Here is a 23,450-nt window from a genome sequence, read left to right as displayed (position 1 = left end):
GAAACTGTTGTCCCATACCTGGGTATCGGGGCAGTATGAGTGCCTGGTAGTCTAGCTCCGAGTGCTATATAGCGGCACCTGTACAAAGTAAATATTGATGGATTTTTCGCAAGGTAGTTTACCTAGTTTCTTGTCTTCAGTATATAAGGGTTAATATTAAAATATCGAGCAATAGCTCCTAAAATGGTCGCAACACAGCATAAATTACTTTGTTGAAGTCTTATTTTCCTCTTTGGGAAAGGGGAGAATACATAGTCACGTGAATCAATATATATTATATAAGCAACAAAACACGATGCCAAGCAAAATTGCAGGTTTAAATTCTATCAATAGTTAGGGCTTAGGGCTTGAACTCTGTTTTGTGCTTGCCCACATCGAGTGAAGCGAAAAAAAGCGACTTCGCGACGAACTTTGAACATCTTCAAACGCCGACAATTCTTGACGACGTCCGACTAACCAAGCAGCATCACGTCGACGACAATGGCCTCTCGCCCAACTGTGACCGTCATCTCGGCGGATGGTAAGCCCAGCGGCTCTACCCACCCGCTCCCTACCGTTTTCCTGGCACCCATCCGCCCCGATATTGTCCAGTACGAGATATACACCCTTTGATGCGGAAGATATTGAGAGATGGGACGCATATACTGACTGTTTGACCAGGTCCGTACACACTGGTATCGCAAAGAACAAGAGACAGCCATATGCCGTGAGCGAGAAGGCCGGTGAACAGACTTCCGCCGAGTCTTGGGGTACCGGTACGTGAACTGAGGTTTTCTTATTTGATATCGATGGGAAAGGGGTTGAAGGAAATCTGTGGACGAATTGAATGCTGATTGAGTGCTTCTGGGTTGCAGGTCGTGCCGTTGCACGTATCCCCCGTGTCTCTGGTGGTGGTACTCACCGTGCTGGTCAGGCTGCTTTCGGTAACATGTGTCGATCTGGACGAATGTTTGCTCCCACCAAGGTCTGGCGCAAGTGGCATCAGAAGGTCAATGTCGGCCAAAGACGATTTGCTACTGCCTCCGCCCTCGCTGCCTCTTCCGTCCCTGCTCTTCTCTTCGCTCGTGGTCACCGTGTTGACAACGTCCCTGAGGTTCCCCTTGTTGTCGACTCCAAGTGCTTCCAGGGTGACGCTCTCACCAAGACCAAGGCTGCCGTTGCCCTTCTCCAGGCCGTCGGTGCTGGCGCTGACCTCGTCAAGGTCAAGGAGTCCCGCAAAGTCCGTGCTGGTAAGGGTAAGCTGAGAGGCCGCCGATACCGCCAGCGCCGTGGACCCCTCGTCATCTACAACCCAGAGGTCGATGGCAAGGAGCTTGTTAGAGCTTTCCGCAACATTCCCGGTGTTGAGACCTCCTCCGTTTTCTCACTCAACCTTCTTCAGCTCGCCCCAGGTGGTCACCTTGGACGTTTCATTGTCTGGTCCTCTGCTGCCTTCAGCGCTCTTGATGAGATCTATGGCACTACCACCACCGCCTCCGCCCTCAAGAAAGACTTCCTCCTCCCCTCCAACATTGTCTCCAACTCCGATGTCACCCGCCTTATCAACTCCTCTGAAATCCAGTCCGTTCTCAGAGAGCCCAAGGGCGAGGCCAAGACCAAGAGAGGATGTGTCCAGAAGAAGAACCCACTCAGAAACAAGCAGGCTCTTCTCAGACTCAACCCATATGCTGCTGCTTTCTCAAAACAGAAGCTGGGCCAAGCTGGTATCGAGACCGATAAGGCACCTGAGCGTGCTCCTGAAAGCTTCCATGAGCTCCTGAACGAGGCATAGATGCATGATCTTGTTCTTTGAGTACCATACCAAAACTGTTAAATTCAATGCTTTCAAATGGGTTCTGATGCTGGGTCTGCGTCTTTTCTATTGTCAAATATGAGGTAGTTGTCATGACATAAAATCAACGCTCTACCATAATGAACTAGTATATGATATCGCAGTACTTGTAATAATATCAATTGCCCTGTATAGCACTCCTCTACGGGCCAATCCTCTACGGGCCAATCCTCCATCTACTCGCTCACGTCTCGCTACTGAGAAACTGTTGATATAATACCTGGTCTTGGAGTGTTTCAGGACATCCCATCTGATGGTAGAGTGCCAGCTGTTCAGTAAACCCGGCATTTGGTTGGCATCCAGCCCGGCTGCCTCTAAGGACAAGCAGGGCGTCTCCAGGGGCCAACCTCGGACGAGCCTGGTAGAGCATGTATGCAAGAACAATCGTAGCCGACCGGGATACTCCCAAACCGCTATAACTCAGGGTCAGAAATATTGCATATGCAGGTATCTTCCAGGGGTAGTAGCGGGTATATGGTATCTAACCAGTGGACCAAGACAGCGCCGCCATCGGCAATGGCCGCCTCCATGAACCGAACAGCCTGCGGAAAATGCTGGATGATGTTCTCCTTGTCCTGGTCGAGGAGGTCTAGGGTAAGATGTCCCCGGATGCCGTCGTAGGTCTGCAGGCTGCTAATCGCCGATGGCCGCTCCTTTGGCCCCACGACAGAGATGACATGCGTGATGTTGGCCTCTTTCAGGGCGTCCTGGTTTCGAAGAGCAAAGAGACTGGATATGCATGCACTGTGGTTACTATCGCTTTCAGACTGTGTTTGGATATAATCATACAGTAAACCGTGAGACGGCTGAGGTCCCAGCGAACTGCTCTCTCATGTTTCAAAGCAACAAGGCCTAAAGCAAGCCACCAACCTGCCAATGTAGACGTTATATCCATCAACTCGATCCATGCCGGCAGCACAAGCGGTCTCCAGCAAGAGTCCAGAGTATGGATCTCCGGTTTGCTCCTTAGGGCGACCTGATATTCCCCTGGGATTCTCGAAACTATGACGTAAAGTGACGGATGCCTCTGCTGCGCCCTTTCTCTTGTGCTTTCTCCTTTCGATACTGAGCCAGCTATCAATCTAACAGATGCGCCGCAGGACACGGTATCCCACTTAACTCCCGGCGTCAAGGGGGTGCGCTGGCGTGTGTGGAGGAGCAGAGGGAATGTCGGTCTGGTCATCTCGGGCATTCAATCGCGTTATCTCTTACGGACGGCATCATTTTCTCGTCTCCAGCTAGGCAACAAACCAGCTAAGATACGCCTCACTGGTTCCACCTCGGATCCGCTCCAATAACTAGTTGACATGGAATAAGGCATATACGCAGTGCAGCAGGCAAGGGCTTTGCCTAAAACTTTAGGCTTGGGAGTGCTGAGCATGCAACCGTCCGTCTTTTCTCAGATACTAGAGAGGGCCTGGCAGTCGAGTCTACTCCGTGCTGAGACGAGAACCCCAGATCTAGATGCATATTACCTTGTCGATAGGCGTCTGAGATACAGATACGGATACTCTCAATCGGGTTTTGGGGGCCAAAAAAACAAACTCCAGAAAGTCTCTCCACTTCAGCGAGCAATGCAAGGAAGCTGATAAACTGGTTGCCTGCCTAAGGCTGGTGGTGTCTTTCTCTGCTCTGTGAGCCTTGCATTGCCTTGAAAGGTGAATGGCATGAATACGAACGTGGTGTCGATGGTCGATATTGCGCCACACTCTCCTCTCTGCTCACAGAGTCGCTAAACCGGGAGCTGGCCTGGCTGGTTTCGTGCATCACTTTTAAGTGCCAGATGCATGATGCGTATCATTCTACATATACGGCGAGCCGTCCAGTGCGAAAACGATGGCATGCTGGAGCAACGTCTGCTTTTTGGTACCCTCCAGCCGGGTCAAACAGAACACGGCGTATACGGGGCCCGGGCTCTTAACTACCTATGAACTAGTTAACTCGGCCCCCTGGCTGGTTAACAACACCGTGCTCCTGGATGACGCTGCACAAAATAAATAGAAGAGAGTCAACCATGGACCAATAAGTCACTTGGAACGACTGAGGCATCAAACCCCAGCTTATACTTTTGGTTTGTTCGTAAATCCTCCGCTCCCACATCTTCGCTCCCGTGTCATGCGGCAGCAGAAGCAGCTCAAGCTCTCCCGCCGCAAGCAAGGAGAGAAGAGGAAGAGTCATCCTTGGATCCGGCCAATGGCTCTCACAGCCAAACCACCCTAGGACCATCATATGACAGCCAGAAAAGAAAAGAAACGAGGGAAGAAAACAGTCAAGCCGAAACCTAACTTTTCTGGCTGGAAGCCCACGGCTTGGGCCGGTGTGAGTTCCAGCAGCAGGGTCTCCCGCTCCATCGATTTTCATTGCTTCCACAGACCGACCTCGATCGACTTTTTTGGAGCATGGGCTGCCAGTGTTGGGCTTTTATTTAAACCCTGCCACCCCCTGGCGCCCGCTAACTAGGTGACCAACCATGTAGCTAGGCAACGGAGCCATGTCCTTCCTAGTGAGCCGCAGCCAGATACAGATGCCTCCACCTTATAACCATTGCTCTGGAATCTTGTCCTATTAAGGGCCTCCAAGTTTTGTTTTGCCGTTTATTAATGCAGACATATATTAGCACATCTCCCTTCTTTTGTTTTCCCCCCTGTTCCCGAATTTCCAGCCATGACCAGGCAAGACGGAACTCAGGCAGATGGATAGGTAGTTGTCAGCTACCTTCATAAAGCCGCCTCAAGCGTGCAGCCCTGCGTTTGCCACGAATCTGTCTCTTTATCCGTCTGAAGGGGTGCTAATATCAACTCCCCCTTCTTTTTTTTTCTGACGCTACTGTCTCCGATCTGTCTCTTCCCACTGCCTCCCGGGGACAAACGAGAGCCTATCGACCAAAAGGATTAGTTTTATGAGCCTGGCCTCTTTTTTCTTTTAATATTGAGCTTGGTTTGTAGCACATTTTGTGTTGTCTTTTGAGATTGTTGCCATCGTCTTCGACTCCTCCCTGGTTTCGCAACTGTTGCACTCTGTGCTTCACTGCGGGAGTGCATCGTGTTTGTTCGCTTCTCTCCCTTATCAAGGGCTCAACGGTTATACATGTCGATAAGCTAGAGGATTCGGGGGTCTGTTCCGAGGTTCTTTCGCTTGAAATACCTTCATCTCTGTCATTTGGTTCTCTTTTTGATAGCAGTATCGTATCATTCAAATGCATCAGGTGCTGGAGTTAAAAAGCTATATCATTCAATATTGGGACCTGGATAATACCACGTGTGATCTAATACTCTGAAGAGAACAAAGCAACGGGAAAAAAAAGGAGTGGGAGGCTCGAGAAAGAAAAAAGAGGTCTTTTATCTGGATTTCTGGCCATTTGGTTGTCCTTCTGTGGTTGCTATCTGCCCTATGCTGATCCCGTGAAGTCCTCTATTGAGCCCGTGACCTGCCTATAGCCTGACTTATCACCAACCCACAAGAAAAGGTGCATCTGCATCTTCCCGCTCCAATTTCTGCTCCTGTATCCCTTTCTGAAGCACCTAAAGATTCACTCCAAGCAAGGCCACCTCCCTCCCTTGCTGCTGGCCTGAGCGAACACTAGCTGCTAATATAAAGACAACAAACATACCCATTATCTCTCTCTCTGTTGGCTCCCTAATCACACCACACTCTTTATTTGTCTGTTTACCCCCCTGTCACGCTGTCTGTGGTACAGAGATAGCAGAAGCAGCTATCCGAACGCGTCTCTCTTACAGAGCCAATACTGGAAATAGTTGGTTGAGTGCCTAGTGCAAGCTTTTATGTGCAAATTTGAGAGATAGAGACGCGTCTGTGTCCTCCTCGCTATGTCTTTCAATTTGCCAAATGCACTGGCAGCAGGGGCAGCAGGGAACAGTTCTGCCCCAGTGAACCTGACGCAGCTACCAAATAACATCCTCGATGCTCTCTTGCCAGGTTACTCGGTCATCTCTGGGTTCATCTTCCAAATCACCGGGTTTGACGTTTCCGTTGCTGTGTCTCTGAGTGTGTTGATATTCACTCTCACCACAGCCTGGGTATATTGCTATAAATTTGCCTACTCTTTGCTCATGACTTATATGACCGCTTCCATTACCGTCCCTTCTCACGACGATATCTATGATCAAGTCATAGCCTGGGTATCCGAGCTGGCCATCGCCACCAGCAGCCGGTCAATGCGCGCCAAAAGCAAACGCCACATGAGTTGGGACTCAGAGGAAGATATTCGAGCAGATGTATCAGGGAAAGGCTCTCAAGACACACTTTTGAACTTCAGCAATTGGGAAGCAAAGATCCCTCCGCGATTCGAACCACATTATGAGTTCTCTTGGTTTCGTCATAAGGGAAATTTCTTCAAGCTGTCCCGAGAAAAAGAGCAGGTTCTGAGCGGACGAATGGGCTTCAACATGGTTAGTAGTGATGAGTCTCTGACCATCACCGTACTTGGAAGATCCCTGCAACCTATCAAAGATTTAATCCGGGAGGCGAGGGACGCATCTTTTGCTCGCGAGAGAAGCAAGACGACCATCCGCCGGCCAGGTCCCAAAGAATTTCGTTCACGAGGAATATACGCCTGGAGCAGAGCTGCTACTCGTCCCTCTCGACCAATTGAAACCGTCGTCCTTGATAATGCTCAAAAAACGAAGCTGTTGCTGGACATAAATGAATATCTTCATCCTGCTACCCCAAGATGGTATGCAAATCGTGGAATACCTTATCGTCGCGGCTATTTGTTTCACGGACCACCTGGAACGGGAAAGACTTCCCTGAGCTTCGCTATAGCTGGTGTATTTGGGCTGGACATATACTGCATCTCACTTCTCGAGCCAAGCTTGACAGAGGAAGACTTAAGCTTACTCTTCAACTCGTTGCCTAGACGCTGCGTAGTCCTCTTGGAGGATATTGATACTGCCGGCCTGTCACGTACTGCTGCCAACGGGGACTCTTCTCCAGAAACGACTGAAGCAGCTAACGATACCACTGAAAACGTCATCTCCAATCTGAACACGGCAGTCCAGCAGCCCTCCAATCGCGCCAAAAAGACGAAGAAAAGCAATGGCGATGAAGAGACTAAGGGTATTTCTCTATCTGGTCTCCTAAATGCAATCGATGGCGTGGCATCTCACGAAGGACGCGTCCTTGTTATGACAACAAACCACCCAGATAAACTTGACGATGCGCTCATTCGACCCGGAAGGGTTGATATGATGGTTGAGTTCACCTTAGCCAATAGAGAGCAGATCAAAGAGATCTTTATTAGAATGTATTCCCCCGACCAACCCGGTGGTATCAAGGCAAAGTCTGCCTCGACATCTCAGATAGAGAGGTCACTTTCTATCCTCAACACCAAGTTATTCAACACCATCAAAGTCGAGAAGCCTGTCATCGCCCATGATCATCAGCCTTTATCTGAGGAAAAGAAGAGTGCGGAACCGTGTACAAATGCGAACGGAGGCATCAGCGCCACCCAACAGGTTACCATCGACTATATCAACGAACTGGCGGTCTCATTCTCAGCTCTGCTTCCAGAGTATGTTTTTTCTCCTGCAGAAATCCAAGGTTTCCTTCTCACGCGCAAACGAGAGCCTCATCTTGCGGTTGAAGAAGTCGGTGCTTGGTGTGAAAACCTCATGGCCACCAGGAGCCGTCGCCATCCACCACCAGCACTTTCAACTTCCAGCACTGCTGTTAGTAAGCAATCTGATAAGAGTGCTGCTGAATCTGATAATGAGGTGAATGCTGCATCTGCTGATGAGCACATCGGGAGCGATCCAGAGAGTGATGGTATTGCCTCCACCTAGTGTGTTTACTACACTAAGAGAATTGACAATCCCCTTTACAACAACCTACTCAAATGTGCCTTTTTCAAAGATGATGCATAATTATCCCCCAATGCAGCAGAGAGATTAGTTAGTTGAGATGGTCGATTGAGATTTATCTTCGGTTTTACTTATAGGGTTTATGATTTATATCTTAAAAGGGGGTGGCAATGTCGAACCAACAGCTGTTTCAGTCTTTGATTCTTGTTTCTGTACTGGGAGGCCTGGTGTACATTAGGAAATTAGATAAAAAAAAATTTGGGGGATGGGTAATAATAACATTCGTGCGTTCTGCAAATTATATGGGTTCTAAATAGCGTATGTAATATGCAATCATAACGTCGCGAACTCGGGCTTTGTCCAATTAGTAGTTGGATTTAAAGACAGCGGACATAATTGAAATAGCAATGGTGATATTGGAAGCTAAGAAGTGATATGTTAAATAGAATAAAAATGCTCGTCCAGCTTCAACTGTTATTATTGTGGGTAGGTGGCTCTAGGTACCGTCTAAGCCAGGCTACTTGACCCAAAGTAGGGTCCATGATAGCAGCAAAGTGAGTCATTTCATTTGTAACAGGGTATCCATTTATCCATTCAGTAACTTCTGATGGCATTGCTGTAACTTGGTTATCGTCGCATAGATCAAGTAAAACATCAAGACGGCAATCCATAGTAGGTCCCGACTGGCATCCTAGCTGGCTCAAAATGGGTTCGGCTGTAGAATAATCGTGAGAAGTTGACGGCTTCTCTTGCTTCTCTTTTACCTTTTTCTCCCACGCATCCTGCATGTGAGCTCTTCGTTCGCCGCTGAGGAAAATAAGATCATCTAAATCTAGAGGTTCGTTGGAAGCCTCGATCATCCTGTCATCATGGCCTTTGTCATATTCAACAGCTTCTTCTTTCTGACCGGCCAGAGATACCTTCGCTATATCACTGTTGGTAGCAACCACGAATGATGAGGACCGTTGGATAACAGCACTTCTGTGATCTTTCTCAAAAACAATCGCTGAGTTCCCGTCACACATAATCAAGTAAGCTGCAGTTGTGGGTACACGGGGCAGATTTTCCGCTATCCAGTCCAAGGTTGTTTTTGACGGGATCCTTGATTTCTTTTGCTTTAGTATTCGGTCAAGCCAGGACTGGCTCTGAATATGATCTAGGTCTGGTGACAGGATGTATTTTCGAAGAAATGATGATATAGACCGTCGCATACCGAGTAGCACGAGCAGGTGGCTCCCATAAAACCGATAATTTGCCAAAAACCTGCCTGGATTATGATTTGGACGGAAATTCAATGAGATGCTTAGCCCTCTCCTCACACCTGTTAGAACTCCAACAAAGCCCACGTACGTTACACTTGTTGCAATAACAGTGTTACTCTCAGATCCGCGAACGTACTCAAGTTTCACAATCAGCCAACGGAGCTCATCCATATCCCAGTCGAGTGTACGAAAGTGAAGCATTTTGGCATCGGTATCGTGTGGCTGTTTTGTCAAGGCAGCCCCGCTGGTGCATCCCATAAGGAGATCGAGAAATACGTTTAGAGATACAAGAATATAGAGGTCTATGCCTGTAACTCTGGATATTCCTTTAATCTCTTCAGTCTCCTCGCGGGAATATAGTTTCCTCAGCAGAATAGGAGCGACTCGGTAGACCCATTTCGGGGAGACGATGCCGTCCAAGGAACTGACAAGCTCTTCAAAGATGTCGATGAGTGACCTTAGTCTCTGTCGATACGAAGAAGCCAAGGCAACGTATCTTTCTGAAGGAGGGAGAGAAAGATCTATCCTGAACGTTGGGGGGATATCTCCTGGATCTCTGGGATGAGCCATGACTTAAAAGGGCAGTGTTTTCAGGCTGAGCATGGGTTGAACAGCATATTATGGAGAGATGGCTAGTGACAAAACAGCATCCTGTGAATATGATGGTTATATACCCCGTATCCTCTGAAGATAGAACTTTATGGTATAGGCAGCAGTTAATGAGTCAAATCGTCCTGGAGAGAGTGAAAGCTAGGAGGACTGTCCCGTGGTCTCACCAGGGGCTATGGGCAAAATGCCACACTCTGACACCAACATAGCCATGTCTATTACCATCCCAGGCACCCATCCAGGCAGCACCATACTAGTAATTCCTGCTTAGTAGCGAGCACGGCTGCAAATCCTTCTGCTTTCCGTCGTCTGCTTCGTCGTTCGCTTCTTCCTCGCAATATTAAGTAATGCCAGCTAGAAATAGATGAGGCTGAATATTCACGTGACGACAATAACTTTATGACGGGACGGATAAATATTTCTCCCTTGCCTGTTGCGCGCACGGACCGCACCGACTCCTCAAGCAAAATTCGGTATTTCACAGGCAAAAATGGGCCACCAAAGCAGGAAGCGCTGTGATCTTGTATGCTCGGAAAAGAGATCAGTATATGCGATTTATGGAAACGTCACTGACATTATATCACAGTCTTAGTTGGCTCTTGTGGGGCTACCTAAATTGTCGAGCATCGGAGTTAAGGTTTGGTCCGGTCCATCCTTGGATTCCACGTGACGCTCATATTCAATTTACCACGGTGTTTACGACTTCCAGGTGGTTGTCTGGCCTTGAAGAATATTATTACTCGTGTCCATTGCTATGCCATAAAAAGATATACCATCGGGATTGCATGGCCTCTAGATGTTGAGAGCTGCCGCCACCCAATCTGACTGACCAGAATGGCTGACAACGGCGCCTGGGAAGGGTCTCGAGCTCTTCCTGGCGACGAGGAGAGTATAGAACGGGAGTATGACTTGCTCTCGTCTTATGCTGATACAACAGATTACTATTCCCTTCTCGGCCTGTCGCGCGATCCCCCTCCTACCGATGCTGCGATTCGCTCTGCCTACCGAACCCTGACATTGAGCTTCCACCCGGACAAACAGCCGTCGCACCTTCAAGAGGCTTCCCGAAAGCACTTCGGGAGGATACAGACTGCCTATGAGACCCTCATAGATCCGAAGAAGCGAGTAGTCTATGAATTGATGGGCGAGGAAGGCCTACAAAAAGAATGGGGTCAGAGAGGTGTTCTGGGGGCATTCACTGAGGCTGAAAACATGCAATTGGGCGTCAAAGCTATGGATCAGGCTCAATTCCGCCGGTGGTTCGTGCGTAAGATGAAGGAAAAGGAACGCTCTGTACTTGAGGATCTGGTCTCAAACAAGGTATTTCTGCAAACCTATCCCGTATACGGAATACTGTATGCTAATACACCTAACTGTAGATAGAAATGCAAGTTGGCTTCGATGCAACAATGTTCGAAACAGCGGAAGATATAATATATGTCAAGATTCCTAAATTGATGCCATCCAGTCTTGCCCTTGGCTTCAGGTTTAATATTCCTTTTCCTTCCATTCCTGTATACAGGCCGTCAAACAGCCATGATGAGGACGAGGATGGACCGGCGGAGAAAGAGAGCGCTGGCCCTGGAGATGACGAGGAGGACATGCAACTGGTAATTCATGCAAGCGCAGCTGGAAATCTCCGCAGGATGAAGCACGCCGGCCCTCTCCCTGGGACTGGTGAAGACGGAGAGATAGAGGTATGTACCCGGAATTTGGTCTTTCAAATATCAAACCCAGTATCTTACCTTTCAATAGCATGGATTGCCGCATCTTTTTCAGGTCAAAAATTTTTCTCTAGGAGCTTCTGTACATCATGCCGTACAGGACCATGAGATCAAGAATGCCCCACTGAATCGTCTCTTATTCCCATTCCTAGGCAACTCATCAATCAAAGTTGGAGCATCACTACTTCCCGTTTCCTCACTCAATTTAACGGTGCAGAAGTTCCTCTCCCCCATCCCAGGGACATCTCCTTTCCATGTCACTGTGCGCACAGATATGAATTACGTACCCCTGCTTTTCCCGCCTCTTTTGCATGTATCGGTTCAGAGACGAGTTGGCCAGGGCAAAGTCATGTTTTGCAATTGGTCCAGCGGATTCTTAGATTGGCCAACTTTTATCTCCAATACCTTAAGGCCCGTGGTCAAACTTATATATGGTGATTATAAGGCCTTGGTCTTTCTAGCGGACAGCAAGTTTGAACTAGGGCTCAAAATATTTCCGGAAAAGTCGATTGGAGGGACGCATGATGAGCACATGGATGAAGACGAAGAAGCAGCAGAGAACAGCAGGAGAATGCAAAGTATGCAGGATTCTAAGCCCGGCGGGAGCTGGGGTCTTTTGCTTCATTCGTCGCCAAGCTCCATACTGCTGACACTCAATTACGAGAAAGATCTTTTTACAACTCAACCCGAACAGCCTGCTTTATCCCAGTGGAGCTACGAAGGTTACACTCCTCCAAAGGAGGTAATTAACAGTCCACCCGTTCGACTAGAGGTCGAAGCAACTACTTCAATGGACCTCTCCACAGGTTGGATGATATCGGGTTCCCGCAAGGTTGGCAATTTCACCCGCATGGGCCTCGGTATTGGGATGCAGGGTAATATGGGACTAGTGTGCTCAATTACATGGAGTCGATTAGGACAAAAATTGACCATTCCAATCGCAATCTGTCCATTGGAAGTGGTGAACACAGATATTGCTAGCATGGCAGTTATGGTGCCGTGGCTTACATACGCCCTTATGGAGTTTGGATTCTGGCGGCCACGGCAGAGACGGAAGCAGAAGAAAGCAATCGCCAAGCAACAAAGAAGAGTACAAAGACTCATGGCTAAGCGGAGAGCGGAAAGCTTGGAAGCTATCGAGTTGATGAAGGATCATGTCACCAGACGTCAGGATATGGAAGAACAAAGGGGCGGCTTGGTGATTCTTCATGCCGAGTATGGATATATACCGCCTCAATCGACGTTCAAAGTTAATAGGCCGGGCCCACGAGCCAATGAAAGTATGGTTGACGTCACCATTCCAGTTGCGGCGCTTGTTGATCAAGGACAACTGAACATTCCACGTAGTGTTGTCAAGGTATGTGCTGTGCTGGTATGACTAACTTTGCACCTCGCTAACAGGTGGTATATAGAGCGAGATCCTCGGTTTCAGTGACCCTGCTCCATTTATGCCGAAGATACTGCGTATCCAGTACATCTTTGGCTGGAAGAAACATTCCGTTGAGATACCAGACGGTGAAGATGTCATATGCCCTATGCAGTCACACCTGGTATAATCTGGGCTTGTGCTCCAGTGGATTCTTTGAATATTACCACGCTCCGCAGCGATAATGCCATCTTCACCATCTTCGTTCCGCACAGGATACAATTATCGCTATAGAGTGTGATTGCTCCACACTTGGTTCCCACCATGCGCCCCAGGGGGCGTAGGACAAAAAGCGCCTGTTAATCCTCCCTGATCATGATCTGAACCGAGACTTGCACATCTAGACCCACATCCCGGACTCTTCATGCTGCCATATATATACTTACATATATCAACCAGCTATTATTGGTACCTGAGTGCCCGCTCGATAATCTACGAGATATAGCCTCGTCCAAACCAGGATCTCTCGCCCTCCCTCCAGGCCCTCAACCAATCTCCTTTATTGCATCCCGAGCCTCGAATGAGGACTCACCTGTTGGCACTACCCTTTGTCGGGCGACACCGCCCTGGTGTGTTTGATACCTTGTTTGCCACGCGAAATATACCAATTATTCTCTTCTCACCGCTGTAATTATATTAACTAAATGTAGATACTTCCCCCCTTTTCTGTCCCAAGGACACACATAATACACACACAATGAGCCGCTCCGTCTTTGCTTCCCTTGTCTTCAAGGTCTAGATGAAGCATGTGCACGGAAGGCTCAGCCAGGCTTATCAGGCAGTGTTAGAATGAGGCTGTCATGCTGGGGGTCATGGTGTCACTACTACAATGACAGGGCTCTCATCACAGTGTCAGTTGGCTACTGATGGAAGTTCCCGAGAGCAGCTTTGTTCATCTTTGATGGTTACGTCGATGGCACTACAATAGATAGACAGCAGCATGTCAAGCATCTTGATAGAGCATGTCCTTCTTCACTGCACCTGTAGTTTGCTAGGGCTCTGCGCCGAGTAAGGCCTTGAAGGTGAGGATGTAAACATCTTTTGGTGACCTTTTTCTTCATCCTTTTCTTTCTTCTCCTTTTTTTATCTCTTCTTCTTCTTCTGCAAATTTACCCTTCTAGCCATCTCAAGGCTCCCTTTCTCATATTGTACTGTGATAAGCTCCCAACTCGTCCTCTCAGAATGTGCTTCGGATGTGTTCCCTACCGCGCCCTGGTGGTCGAGGACGATCCCAAGCCAGAGGCGAAGAAGCCCAATAGGCAGTGGTACATGGTACGGCCTGGTGATGGATTCTACCCTGTCAATGTAAGTTCCCAGCTGTGTGTGTGCTCGCCTTTTATTCTACTGAGGCAAAGGATATAATTCAAGGCAAAAGCCCTGCAGCCTAAGTCTTAACTCACGTCTTTCTCTGCTTCCTTCTCTCCTTCTTCACCTCTCTCCTTCACTACTCCTTCACTTCTGCTATCCACAGCCAACAACAGCCGTCTTGTTCCCTCTGATACTGCCTGGCCATCTCAAGTCCTTGTCTATCACCTACAAAGCGAGCCAGGGGTCATTTCATATCCATATCCCTTTGCTGGCGCCATGGGCCAGTTCTTTCAATATGGCTCGGTCGATCCGAGCCGATCGAGATATTCAACCTGTCCGCAGGTTCAACCTGGAAATGAGCCCACTGTCTACACATATGTGCCTCCTCAGCTGCAGCAAAATATTCAGGTTGGCACAGGCAATCCCACTGGGCCTCCTCCTCCTCCACCACCAGCTTCCGCCAATGTCTTGCCAAACGGTTGTCTTAATGGAGGCCCCCCCGGAACAGCCCATTCTGTTTCCCAAACCATTCAATTTGGACCGGTTGGATTGACCCAGCATATTTCAAATGGCCATATTGTATTTTGATCTTTTTTTTTTCATTTTGCCCCTTCACTCTACCATTCCACTACCTAAACTGAGTTGTTGTGCTTGTCTTTGACCTTCATCTTAGTGTAAACATACTAACTCCAATCACAGCAAGCAGGTCAAGCGATTCAGGTGCCATACATCTCCCCAGCACCTCTTCGCCCGACCTACCAGGTTCCAGCAGGTACAGTTCCCTGGATTGGTCCGACTCGCGCCGAAGTTGACGCGCAGAACATTGCAGTTGCCAGAGCCACTGGCGCGATGAGGCCCCAGAGCATGGTGCCTTACCGCCTGGCTGAGGGCCAACAGTGGTGGTGTCGCGAAGTCGATGGCTCCTACACCCTTCGAACCACGAATGACATTATGGAGAACTTGCAACCTGGGTATTGGGCATACTCATCTTCCGGTTATCCTTATTTCATTCGCCAGGCTGCCTGAATGCTGCTTCGATGAGTCATGATGGTTTGCTCTTTCATAAGCTAGGTTGGTTCGCAGTGTCTCATGACAGTTGACTATCCCCGACTAATACATCACCGTTGGTACGCCAAACAGGGAGCAGCGTGAATCATCCGACATGAATTATGTTAACGAATCTTTCCTTGAGTCATAAATCACAAAACCAGGAGAACATGGAGTTGAGCAAATTTTGTCACTAGATCAGGGAGCGGTGAGAGAGATTACGCGGTGACATTTCAATATCTTCTGGACGGTTTAAATGGGTCTTTGTCTTTTTCTTTTCAAACCCAGCCTTGCTCGAGCTCGAGTCACACAGCAGCTCTGATCGGACATCATGTGGCAGGCTTCCTTTATTAATGTGAATAACACAACCCACGAGTATTCTAAACTTTTCACGAATTAAGCCGGGTAACCAGATAAAATGGTATAATAACAACAGGATAAAAAAAAGTGTAGACACCTCACAGTATACCATCACTTCTCAAATTCATGGTATACCACTTATTCAACTGTTCAACCCGTCATCAGCGACTGCTTTGATACCAAATTTGGTGATTGACGTTGGAAGTAAATTATTACGTAATATACTGACACGGCATAAGTATATTCCGAGTGGATGAGTCAGCAGGAATTTTTCCGACGGCGCTCATGATGGAAAAGCTTCAAAATGATGATACCTAGTTGGAAGAGAAGAAACAAATATCAAGCTTGATATCGGATATTATTTTATCTTGGTTCAAGTTGATTCTGTATTTGATATTATAAGACAATGGCCTCCCTTAGCGAAGGGCTATTCAAGTCACTCCCAGCGCCAAAATACACAGGTGAAAATGAGGAGCTTCCAGCACACGCTCAACGACGCGGACCAAGGGTAGTAGGTGCTGATGCGATTGATGAGACTCAAATAGTGGTGAAGGTAAGTGGTTTTCTTCCATGCTTTTTCATGGGCTCTGGCTCCCTCTGTTCTTCGTTCGTCTCTAATGGAGTCTTATTCTTGCAGAGGGCTGGCCCGCCACCGTATGGGAAACGCGCAGGATGGAGACCGCGGTCGCTGGAAGATTTTGGAGACGGCGGCGCATTCCCTGAGATTGCTGTTGCCCAGTATCCCCTAGATATGGGCCGCAAGGATGCTCCAAACAAGTCGAATGCTTTAGCTCTGCAAGTCGATGCTGAGGGTAAAGTCAAGTATGACTCCATAGCAAAGCAGGGCCATAACGAGAACAGAATCGTACACGCATCGTTTAAGGATTTAATCCCGTTACGGCAAAGGGTGGACATGGGGGAAATTTCTCTGGATAGGCCTTCACAAGAAGAAGTCAATGCGCAGATGGAAAAGACGAAGGCTGCCCTTGAGAAATTAGTTACCGGAGCAGTTTCGGCCCAGAAACCGAAGAACGTCGCTACTGGCAAGAGGAGCGAACCTACATTTGTTCGATATACCCCTGCAAACCAGATGGGCAATACCAACCGCAAGAATGATAGGATTATGAAAATTGTGGAAAAGCAGGTTGATCCTCTCGAGCCTCCGAAATTTAAACATAAGAAAATCCCAAGGGGCCCACCGTCACCACCTCCGCCAGTTTTGCATTCTCCTCCAAGAAAACTCACTGCTGAAGACCAGGAGGCGTGGAGGATTCCCCCACCGGTATCAAATTGGAAAAATCCAAAGGGCTACACGGTTCCCCTTGATAAGCGATTGGCCGCTGATGGCAGAGGGTTGCAAGATGTTTCGATCAACGATAAATTTGCCCAATTCGCAGAAGCGTTGTTCACTGCTGATCGACACGCTCGAGAGGAAGTAAAGCAACGAGCACAGATGCAACAAAAGTTGGCTGAGAAGGAAAAAGCCAAGAAGGAAGAGCATCTACGGCAGCTTGCCCAAAAGGCAAGAGAGGCAAGAGCTGGAGCTTCTAGCAGTCGTAATGAATCCCGTGCCAGATCCAGATCCCGCAGTGGCAGTAGAAGCCCTTCCCCATATTCTTCTAGATCACCTACTCCAGACGAGGAAGACGAAGCTGTCCGAGAACGTGAGAGGAGACGCCGCGAACGACGCCAGGAAGATGAAAGAAAACTACGTCAGTCTAGAATGGGCGCCGAGCGCCGCGTTCAAGTTATGGCCCGGGAACAGAATCGAGATATTTCCGAAAAGATTGCTTTGGGATTGGCAAAACCGACACAAAGCAAGGAAACCATGTACGATTCTCGGCTGTTCAATCAGACCAGTGGATTGCAGAGTGGTTTCAATGAGGATCAACCCTATGACAAGCCTCTTTTTGCTGCCCAGGATGCCATTAATAGTATATACCGTCCTCGTGCTCAAATGGATGATGATGATGAGAATGCTGGAGGAGCAGAAATGGATCGAATAAACAGAGGCAATCGCTTTGAGGTCCTAGGGCGTGCTAAGGAAGGATTCAAAGGAACCGAGGACGCTGAGGTAAGTTCTTGCGAACCAAGGTTGGGTTATTGGAACAGGACTAATATTTTTCATTTTCAACGCCAGGCTCGCGAAGGTCCTGTGGAGTTTGAAAAAGATACCGCGGATCCCTTTGGCATCGACGGAATGATTGCCGAAGTTACTGGTGGCCAATCTTCCAGTGGGCAGAAAAGATATGGTATCCAGGAGGCGGAATCCAGTCAAAGAGGCTCAAAACGAGCGAGAGTAGATGACGACGATGAAGACGATGATCGCCACCGAAGGAGATAATCCAGCTACGATTAACGCACCATCCCGAATATTCATCAGTATACCTCAGGTATGCGTTCAAGTCATGACTCGGCATCTTTTATAGGCGTATTTGGCTTTAGGTAGTCGATTCTTCTTCACCCGGTATGCATTGGATTCCCGTTATTTACGTGCTAGCCAAGGGCACACTTTAATACCCATAGCTTTATATATCATCTATCAATGTATTATCATTCGTCTTTTACACTTAAATAAGCCCCTAGCACGGGTCTAATACATTGCTGAAAGCTGAAAACATACAGGATATTACAGAATGCTTTTGATCTACACAAAACACCATTTCGCCCAAAGACAAACAGAGCCAGGTCTATATACTCGTAGCACGGGAACCAAATAACATATGCGTGGCAGCGCTCGGGAGCCATTAAGGCAAGAAGAAGTGTCTAGCCTTCTATTCCAATCCGATCCAATCCCCATCACTATCACTAGCTTCCTTTTCACCTTGCTCTTCCATGGAAGTGTTTTCCTTGGGATTCTCCAGAAGCATCCTGTTCGATTCGTTAGAAGTAATGTTCTTGGCTCCGGGTGCATAGGCGGGCTTTGAAAGAAAGTATTCCAAAGTATACGAGTTCTTTTCTGCAAGTCTTTTCAAGTCATTTCGAATGCCATCAATGGCTCGCTGAACAGATCTTAGCTCAGCAGCAAAAGAGGCTGCATTATTCTTAATGTAGCGTCCTCTTATGCTTAATAATGCTTGAATCCAAAGTAAGTTGAATTCCAAATGGGGAGTTTCATCGGCTGCATTGGCAACGAAACGGAGTAGACGGGTCACGTATACTGTGGGAATTGAACGGACAATATGGGGTATCTCAGAAGGAGGTATAGATTCGTAAACTGTTCTGATGAGCTCTGATTCATTGAGACGGAATGCCATGATGATGGCTTTGAGGAATGAAGAGTCAGATGTGGTAGTTTCCGATGAAATGTGGGAAGGTTGGGATAAAGCTACCTTCTTAGCTGCTGCAACGGTGGCCATGATACTGTCTGGTGTAATAGAAATATCCAAGTCGAACGGATCGAAGACCACGTCATCGTCAAGGCTATATATCAGCAGACCCTCCGTAGAAGCAGCGCAGAATGATCTCCCAGTGGGTGAAAATGATACCGATGTGACACGGACCTCAGGGCGAGTTGTTCTTGCTCCATCGTCTCCACGACGAGCCCCTGGCAATGTCTTATCCTTTCGGTCCTCAATGTCAGATGCCTCGCCAGTTTCGTCAATTAACCCCCGAGGTCCGGCTTCGGTCATGTTTCGACTGTTTAGAAACTCTTGAGTTCCATCTAATGATGTGTTGAGTGACACTGTGAATTTTCTGATCAAAGAACTTGTGCCAACGTCGTAGAGGCAGATATATTTACTGTTCCCACCAGCTAAGAGACATGTACCGTCGCCGCTGTAGGTTATAGTTGCAAATGACTTTGTGCCAGCAGAATTTGCTGCAGTGCGTCTGTCGGTTATCTTTCTGCCACCAGACACGTCTCGGCGACCATCGATACCCGACTGCTGAACAGCATCCTCGACGGACCAGAATGTTAACTGGCCATCAAGCGTCGACGCTGCAATCTGCTTTCCATCTGGTCTGAACGCTACACATAGGACGTCTGACTGTAGCTGTAACGGTTCACTGGTCTGGCTCCTCCCAAAAATACTCCATATCCTGACTGTACGATCCCAGCTGGCGCTGACAACATGGCTTCCATCTGCCGAGAACGATAATGACGATACTGGCCCTTCATGGCCCGATAGTTGATCGAGGAGCTGACCAGTCTGTACAGACCAAATGTGAATGTCGAATGAGTCCAAGGATCCGGCGCATACAATTTCACCACTCGGGTCGACTGCCAAGGAAGAAAAGGATAACCGTGAAGGAGCAGTGAAGGTCTTGAAATTCCGATATCGTACAAGATCCCATGCTCGTACTGAACCGTCCAGGGACGCTGTGAAGAGCACATTTCCACGTTTCGTGAATTCACATGCTGTAACACCACTCTTATGTTCGGTGAAAGTAACAATGCAAAATCCAGTTTTGATATCCCAGACCTTGATTTTGCCATCGTCAGCCGCAGTAATGATCTTTCGGCCATCAGGGGAGTAAACCAGGGCATTCATGGAATCTAGATGGCCCTGTTGTTTTAAAATATAAGACTCCGATTGCCACTCCCATACAAGCAGCTGACCGAGTTTTGACGAGCCAAACGCGAGCCATTCGCTGGAGCTATTGATAGTAACGCAATCAATGTTGCTTTGAGAGACACTATAAACTGTTAGGATGGAAGTGATATTGGGAACAAATGTACGCCTACCTTAATAAGTGGAGTTGGCTGAAGCTAGGCATTTCCCATAGGCCAAATATTCCGTTGGAAAAACCGACAACTAGAATGTTAGCTTTTGCGTGGAAAGCAGCACAGTTTACTTTGGAGCCGCTTTGCAAAAAGTAATCCTTTTTGACGATTCTCCACCGTTCGTCGGTACTGCTACCATCCTCTTTCATTCTCGACACATAACCCCAGCGGAACAGCGCACCGTCCTTGCTAATGGTATATATCTGATTCGAGCATTAGTTTCTTAGTAGCTTTGGTTGAATATCTCTCCAATATCACTCACAGACTCCTGATCATGGGAAAACCAGGCATTAATAACCCCATCACGGTGTCCCGCCAAAGTTGTTGGTTCAAACCCCTCCTCCGGATCCACACTCCATATCCTCGCAGTTAGATCTTTTGATGCAGTCAACAAGAATCTCGAATCGCTGGACCAATGGATGTTTTGTATTGTGTCGAAATGGCCGGCTAGATCTCGGTGAAGCACAAAAGGAGCAAACTCTAGCTCACCGCTGGTGCCAGAGCCTGGAGTAGACGGTGTGCACCATATCTGTAGCCTCCGGCCGACCCCCACGGCAAAATGACGACCAGAGGGCGAGAACGAGAGTGCGCTCACAGCGGATTTGAACGTAAAATAATGGATGGGCAGCCGTCGCGAGAAATTGGTCAATATAGCTCTGCCATTCTCGTCGATTGAGAGCAGGAGGTTGCCTCGGGGAGATAAATCAATGCGGGCAATATTTGTCCGGTGTGCGAACGGGAGGGTATAGGAGGTGTTTCTAAGGCTATATATTAGCTAATCAGACAGCCACAGGATCAATTGGGCACTGCAGCTTCGTCACTTACTGGACCAGGTCAAAGACAGAGACTCGGTTCCCAACCGGAGAGAGCAGACAGGAGCCGTCGGGAGTGAACAAGAGATTCCCTTTGCGATAGACGGTCCCGAGAAGATTTGAAAACTGGCGTGAAATCAGCAAGCTGGTACAAGCAGTGACGGCGCAGGGTCTGCTCACCTTGAAATCCGTCTTCATCGTCTCCGGTAGAAGTGTATCCTCGCCGGCGCACAGCTTCGTCAACTTTTTTCCTCTTTTTAACTGCCCTGCCTCTTTCTTCCTGCTTCTTAATCTTTTTGATATATTATGTAATCAAGATAACCGGATCTCGGAGGCTGAGATAACCCGCGCCCAAAGGAGAAACTGGCACGCTATTCCCCTTCGGGCCTAGCGCAAAGTCGGGGCCCTTTTTTTCACCCCCTTGTCCAAATTAGTAAGTCTCAACTCAGGGGCAGAAGGGGAAAGAAGGAAGTTCAACGCAAGCAAACAGAAAAAAAAAGCGACGGCGGCTCAAAGCAACAACCTCACCTTTCACTCTCTCTTGACACTCCTCACGCTCCCTCACCCGCTGCCGTATCTCCTCCCTGCGGTTGAACTGCCTCACTACCCTCGCAATGGCGTCGACTACATCCGAGACCGCTTCGCCAATTGGTATCGCCAATGTAAGTTTTCCCGCAACTCACTGGTAAGGAGCATGGATCAAATATAGCTGACCGTTCGCATAGTTGCCCAACCAACGGTATGAGACTACAGAGGCCTCTTTCTGCGAGCATGGAGAACGTCGACTGACTTGAATTCAACAGACACAAGATTGTCGCGAAACGGGGTGCCGCCTTCACGATTATGGTGCGACTTATTCTCTTCCGCCCCCCCCTTTTACTCCGAAGGATGTGTACCAAAACCCAAGAGGAGATGTTGACTGATGGATACAATATAGGTTGCTGGAGAGTCTGGATTGGGCAAAACCACATTCATCAACACTCTTTTCTCGACCACGATCAAGAACTATGCAGACCATAAACGCAGACACGCTAAGCAGGTCGACAAGACCGTTGAGATCGAGATCACAAAGGCTGAGCTCGAGGAGCGATTCTTCAAAGGTATACATGCGGTTTGAGGGCTGACATATCTAATATAGGGTCGAGGCTAATCCGTTCTTTCTACAGTTCGGCTGACCGTTATCGATACTCCTGGCTTCGGCGACTACGTCAACAACCGTGATTCATGGATGCCCATTATCGAATTTTTGGATGACCAGCACGAGTCCTATATGTTGCAAGAGCAACAGCCACGCCGTATTGACAAGATCGATCTCCGTGTCCACGCTTGCCTGTACTTTATCCGCCCAACGGGCCACACCCTCAAACCACTAGATATCGAGGTTATGAAGCGTCTCAGCTCGCGCGTGAACTTGATTCCAGTCGTCGCGAAGGCCGATACCCTAAGCCCTTCTGATCTTGCCCGCTTCAAGCAGAGAGTGAGTATATCGTATCGTCATTTCCCACTGCTTAAAGCGTCCCTGATGTTGAAAATTTCTCCAGCTGACAGTTTTGTGTAACAGATCCGCGCCGTCATTGAAGCTCAGGGCATCAAGATCTACCAGCCTCCGGTCGAAGAGGATGACGAGCAAGCTGCCCAGCACGCCCGCAGCTTGATGGCTGTTATGCCATTCTCCGTCATTGGTTCCGAAAAAGACGTTAAGACTAGTGATGGCCACATCGTTAAGGGTCGCCAGTACTCCTGGGGTGTCGCCGAAGTTGAGAACGAAGATCACTGTGACTTCAAGAAACTCCGCTCTATCCTCATCCGAACACACATGCTTGATCTCATCCACACCACTGAAGAGCAGCACTACGAAGCCTACCGAGCACTTCAGATGGAGACCAGAAAGTTCGGAGAGGCCCGACCAAGAAAGCTCGACAACCCCAAGTTCAAGGAAGAGGAGGAGAACCTACGAAAGAGATTCACCGAGCAAGTCAAGATCGAGGAACAACGATTCAGACAGTGGGAGCAGAAACTCATTGCCGAGAGAGACCGACTCAACAAGGACTTGGAAACCACCCACGCAGCGTTAGTTCTACCCAAGCCCGGCTTTACTAGATGCACAGCTGACTTTCAATTAGGATCAAACAACTCGAGCAGGAACTCGACCAGATGCAGGCTCCTCAAGTTCGCAGTCATGGTCGCCGTTAAATGACCGCTATGGTTTAGTGAGATACGGGTGGATGGCTTCTTCCCTTCTAGGAACTCTCTGTCTGCTCCCAAGCTTGATTCTACTTTGGACGGTCGATGCTCGACAGGCAATGTAGTGGTTTCTGGGTCGTTGTATACCCGTCTTCCCCTTTTATATTTCCCGGAGCCAGCGATTCTTGCCAACCCATTTTCACCCTAATGTGTTTCTTTACCCTTCTTTATTCCAAGATCATGTTTTTCTTGCTATAAGTTTTAAATATCTTAATTCCAACAATTGACTTTATCGACTCCACAGATATGTTGTTGCTATAATTACTTTAATCTCTCCACGTA

At 48.3% G+C, this 23,450-nt stretch overlaps 10 protein-coding genes across 10 annotated transcripts; 6 read left to right on the top strand and 4 right to left on the bottom strand.

The window, feature by feature from the left end:
• Positions 1-517: 517 nt before the first annotated feature.
• On the top strand, positions 518-1,771 carry ARB_06891 (uncharacterized protein; the record flags this gene model as incomplete). The annotated part of the gene is made up of 2 exons (XM_003015085.1): positions 518-755; positions 855-1,771. The coding sequence occupies 2 exons, from the start codon at positions 518-520 to the stop codon at positions 1,769-1,771; spliced, it is 1,155 nt and encodes a 384-aa protein (XP_003015131.1).
• A 473-nt stretch (positions 1,772-2,244) lies between these two features.
• On the bottom strand, positions 2,245-2,739 carry ARB_06890 (uncharacterized protein; the record flags this gene model as incomplete). Its single annotated transcript, XM_003015084.1, has 2 exons — positions 2,245-2,560; positions 2,702-2,739. 2 exons carry the CDS (start codon positions 2,737-2,739, stop codon positions 2,245-2,247), a joined length of 354 nt encoding a protein of 117 aa, XP_003015130.1.
• Positions 2,740-5,658: 2,919 nt separating this feature from the next.
• ARB_06889 (uncharacterized protein) lies at positions 5,659-7,632 on the top strand (the record flags this gene model as incomplete). Its single annotated transcript, XM_003015083.1, has 1 exon — positions 5,659-7,632. One exon carries the CDS (start codon positions 5,659-5,661, stop codon positions 7,630-7,632), a length of 1,974 nt encoding a protein of 657 aa, XP_003015129.1.
• A 485-nt stretch (positions 7,633-8,117) lies between these two features.
• ARB_06888 (uncharacterized protein) lies at positions 8,118-9,482 on the bottom strand (the record flags this gene model as incomplete). The annotated part of the gene is made up of 1 exon (XM_003015082.1): positions 8,118-9,482. One exon carries the CDS (start codon positions 9,480-9,482, stop codon positions 8,118-8,120), a length of 1,365 nt encoding a protein of 454 aa, XP_003015128.1.
• Positions 9,483-10,355: 873 nt separating this feature from the next.
• ARB_06887 (DnaJ domain protein) lies at positions 10,356-12,801 on the top strand (the record flags this gene model as incomplete). The annotated part of the gene is made up of 4 exons (XM_003015081.1): positions 10,356-10,841; positions 10,901-11,218; positions 11,346-12,602; positions 12,658-12,801. 4 exons carry the CDS (start codon positions 10,356-10,358, stop codon positions 12,799-12,801), a joined length of 2,205 nt encoding a protein of 734 aa, XP_003015127.1.
• A 1,052-nt stretch (positions 12,802-13,853) lies between these two features.
• ARB_06886 (uncharacterized protein) lies at positions 13,854-15,005 on the top strand (the record flags this gene model as incomplete). Its single annotated transcript, XM_003015080.1, has 3 exons — positions 13,854-13,992; positions 14,143-14,558; positions 14,700-15,005. The coding sequence occupies 3 exons, from the start codon at positions 13,854-13,856 to the stop codon at positions 15,003-15,005; spliced, it is 861 nt and encodes a 286-aa protein (XP_003015126.1).
• Positions 15,006-15,792: 787 nt separating this feature from the next.
• On the top strand, positions 15,793-17,730 carry ARB_06885 (uncharacterized protein; the record flags this gene model as incomplete). Its single annotated transcript, XM_003015079.1, has 2 exons — positions 15,793-17,460; positions 17,527-17,730. 2 exons carry the CDS (start codon positions 15,793-15,795, stop codon positions 17,728-17,730), a joined length of 1,872 nt encoding a protein of 623 aa, XP_003015125.1.
• Positions 17,731-18,160: 430 nt separating this feature from the next.
• On the bottom strand, positions 18,161-20,261 carry ARB_06884 (uncharacterized protein; the record flags this gene model as incomplete). The annotated part of the gene is made up of 2 exons (XM_003015078.1): positions 18,161-20,024; positions 20,074-20,261. The coding sequence occupies 2 exons, from the start codon at positions 20,259-20,261 to the stop codon at positions 18,161-18,163; spliced, it is 2,052 nt and encodes a 683-aa protein (XP_003015124.1).
• A 74-nt stretch (positions 20,262-20,335) lies between these two features.
• Positions 20,336-21,122, bottom strand: ARB_06883 (uncharacterized protein; the record flags this gene model as incomplete). The annotated part of the gene is made up of 2 exons (XM_003015077.1): positions 20,336-20,876; positions 20,938-21,122. 2 exons carry the CDS (start codon positions 21,120-21,122, stop codon positions 20,336-20,338), a joined length of 726 nt encoding a protein of 241 aa, XP_003015123.1.
• Positions 21,123-21,538: 416 nt separating this feature from the next.
• Positions 21,539-23,316, top strand: ARB_06882 (uncharacterized protein; the record flags this gene model as incomplete). The annotated part of the gene is made up of 6 exons (XM_003015076.1): positions 21,539-21,586; positions 21,634-21,663; positions 21,862-22,024; positions 22,091-22,401; positions 22,486-22,994; positions 23,136-23,316. The coding sequence occupies 6 exons, from the start codon at positions 21,539-21,541 to the stop codon at positions 23,314-23,316; spliced, it is 1,242 nt and encodes a 413-aa protein (XP_003015122.1).
• Between the last annotated feature and the right edge of the window lie 134 nt (positions 23,317-23,450).

This window comes from Trichophyton benhamiae (genome assembly GCF_000151125.1).
Source record: "Trichophyton benhamiae CBS 112371 chromosome Unknown contig00476.0, whole genome shotgun sequence".
Lineage (NCBI taxonomy): Eukaryota > Fungi > Ascomycota > Eurotiomycetes > Onygenales > Arthrodermataceae > Trichophyton > Trichophyton benhamiae.
The sequence above is the reverse complement of the archived record's forward strand: the minus strand, read 5'-3'. Positions and strand labels throughout refer to the sequence as shown.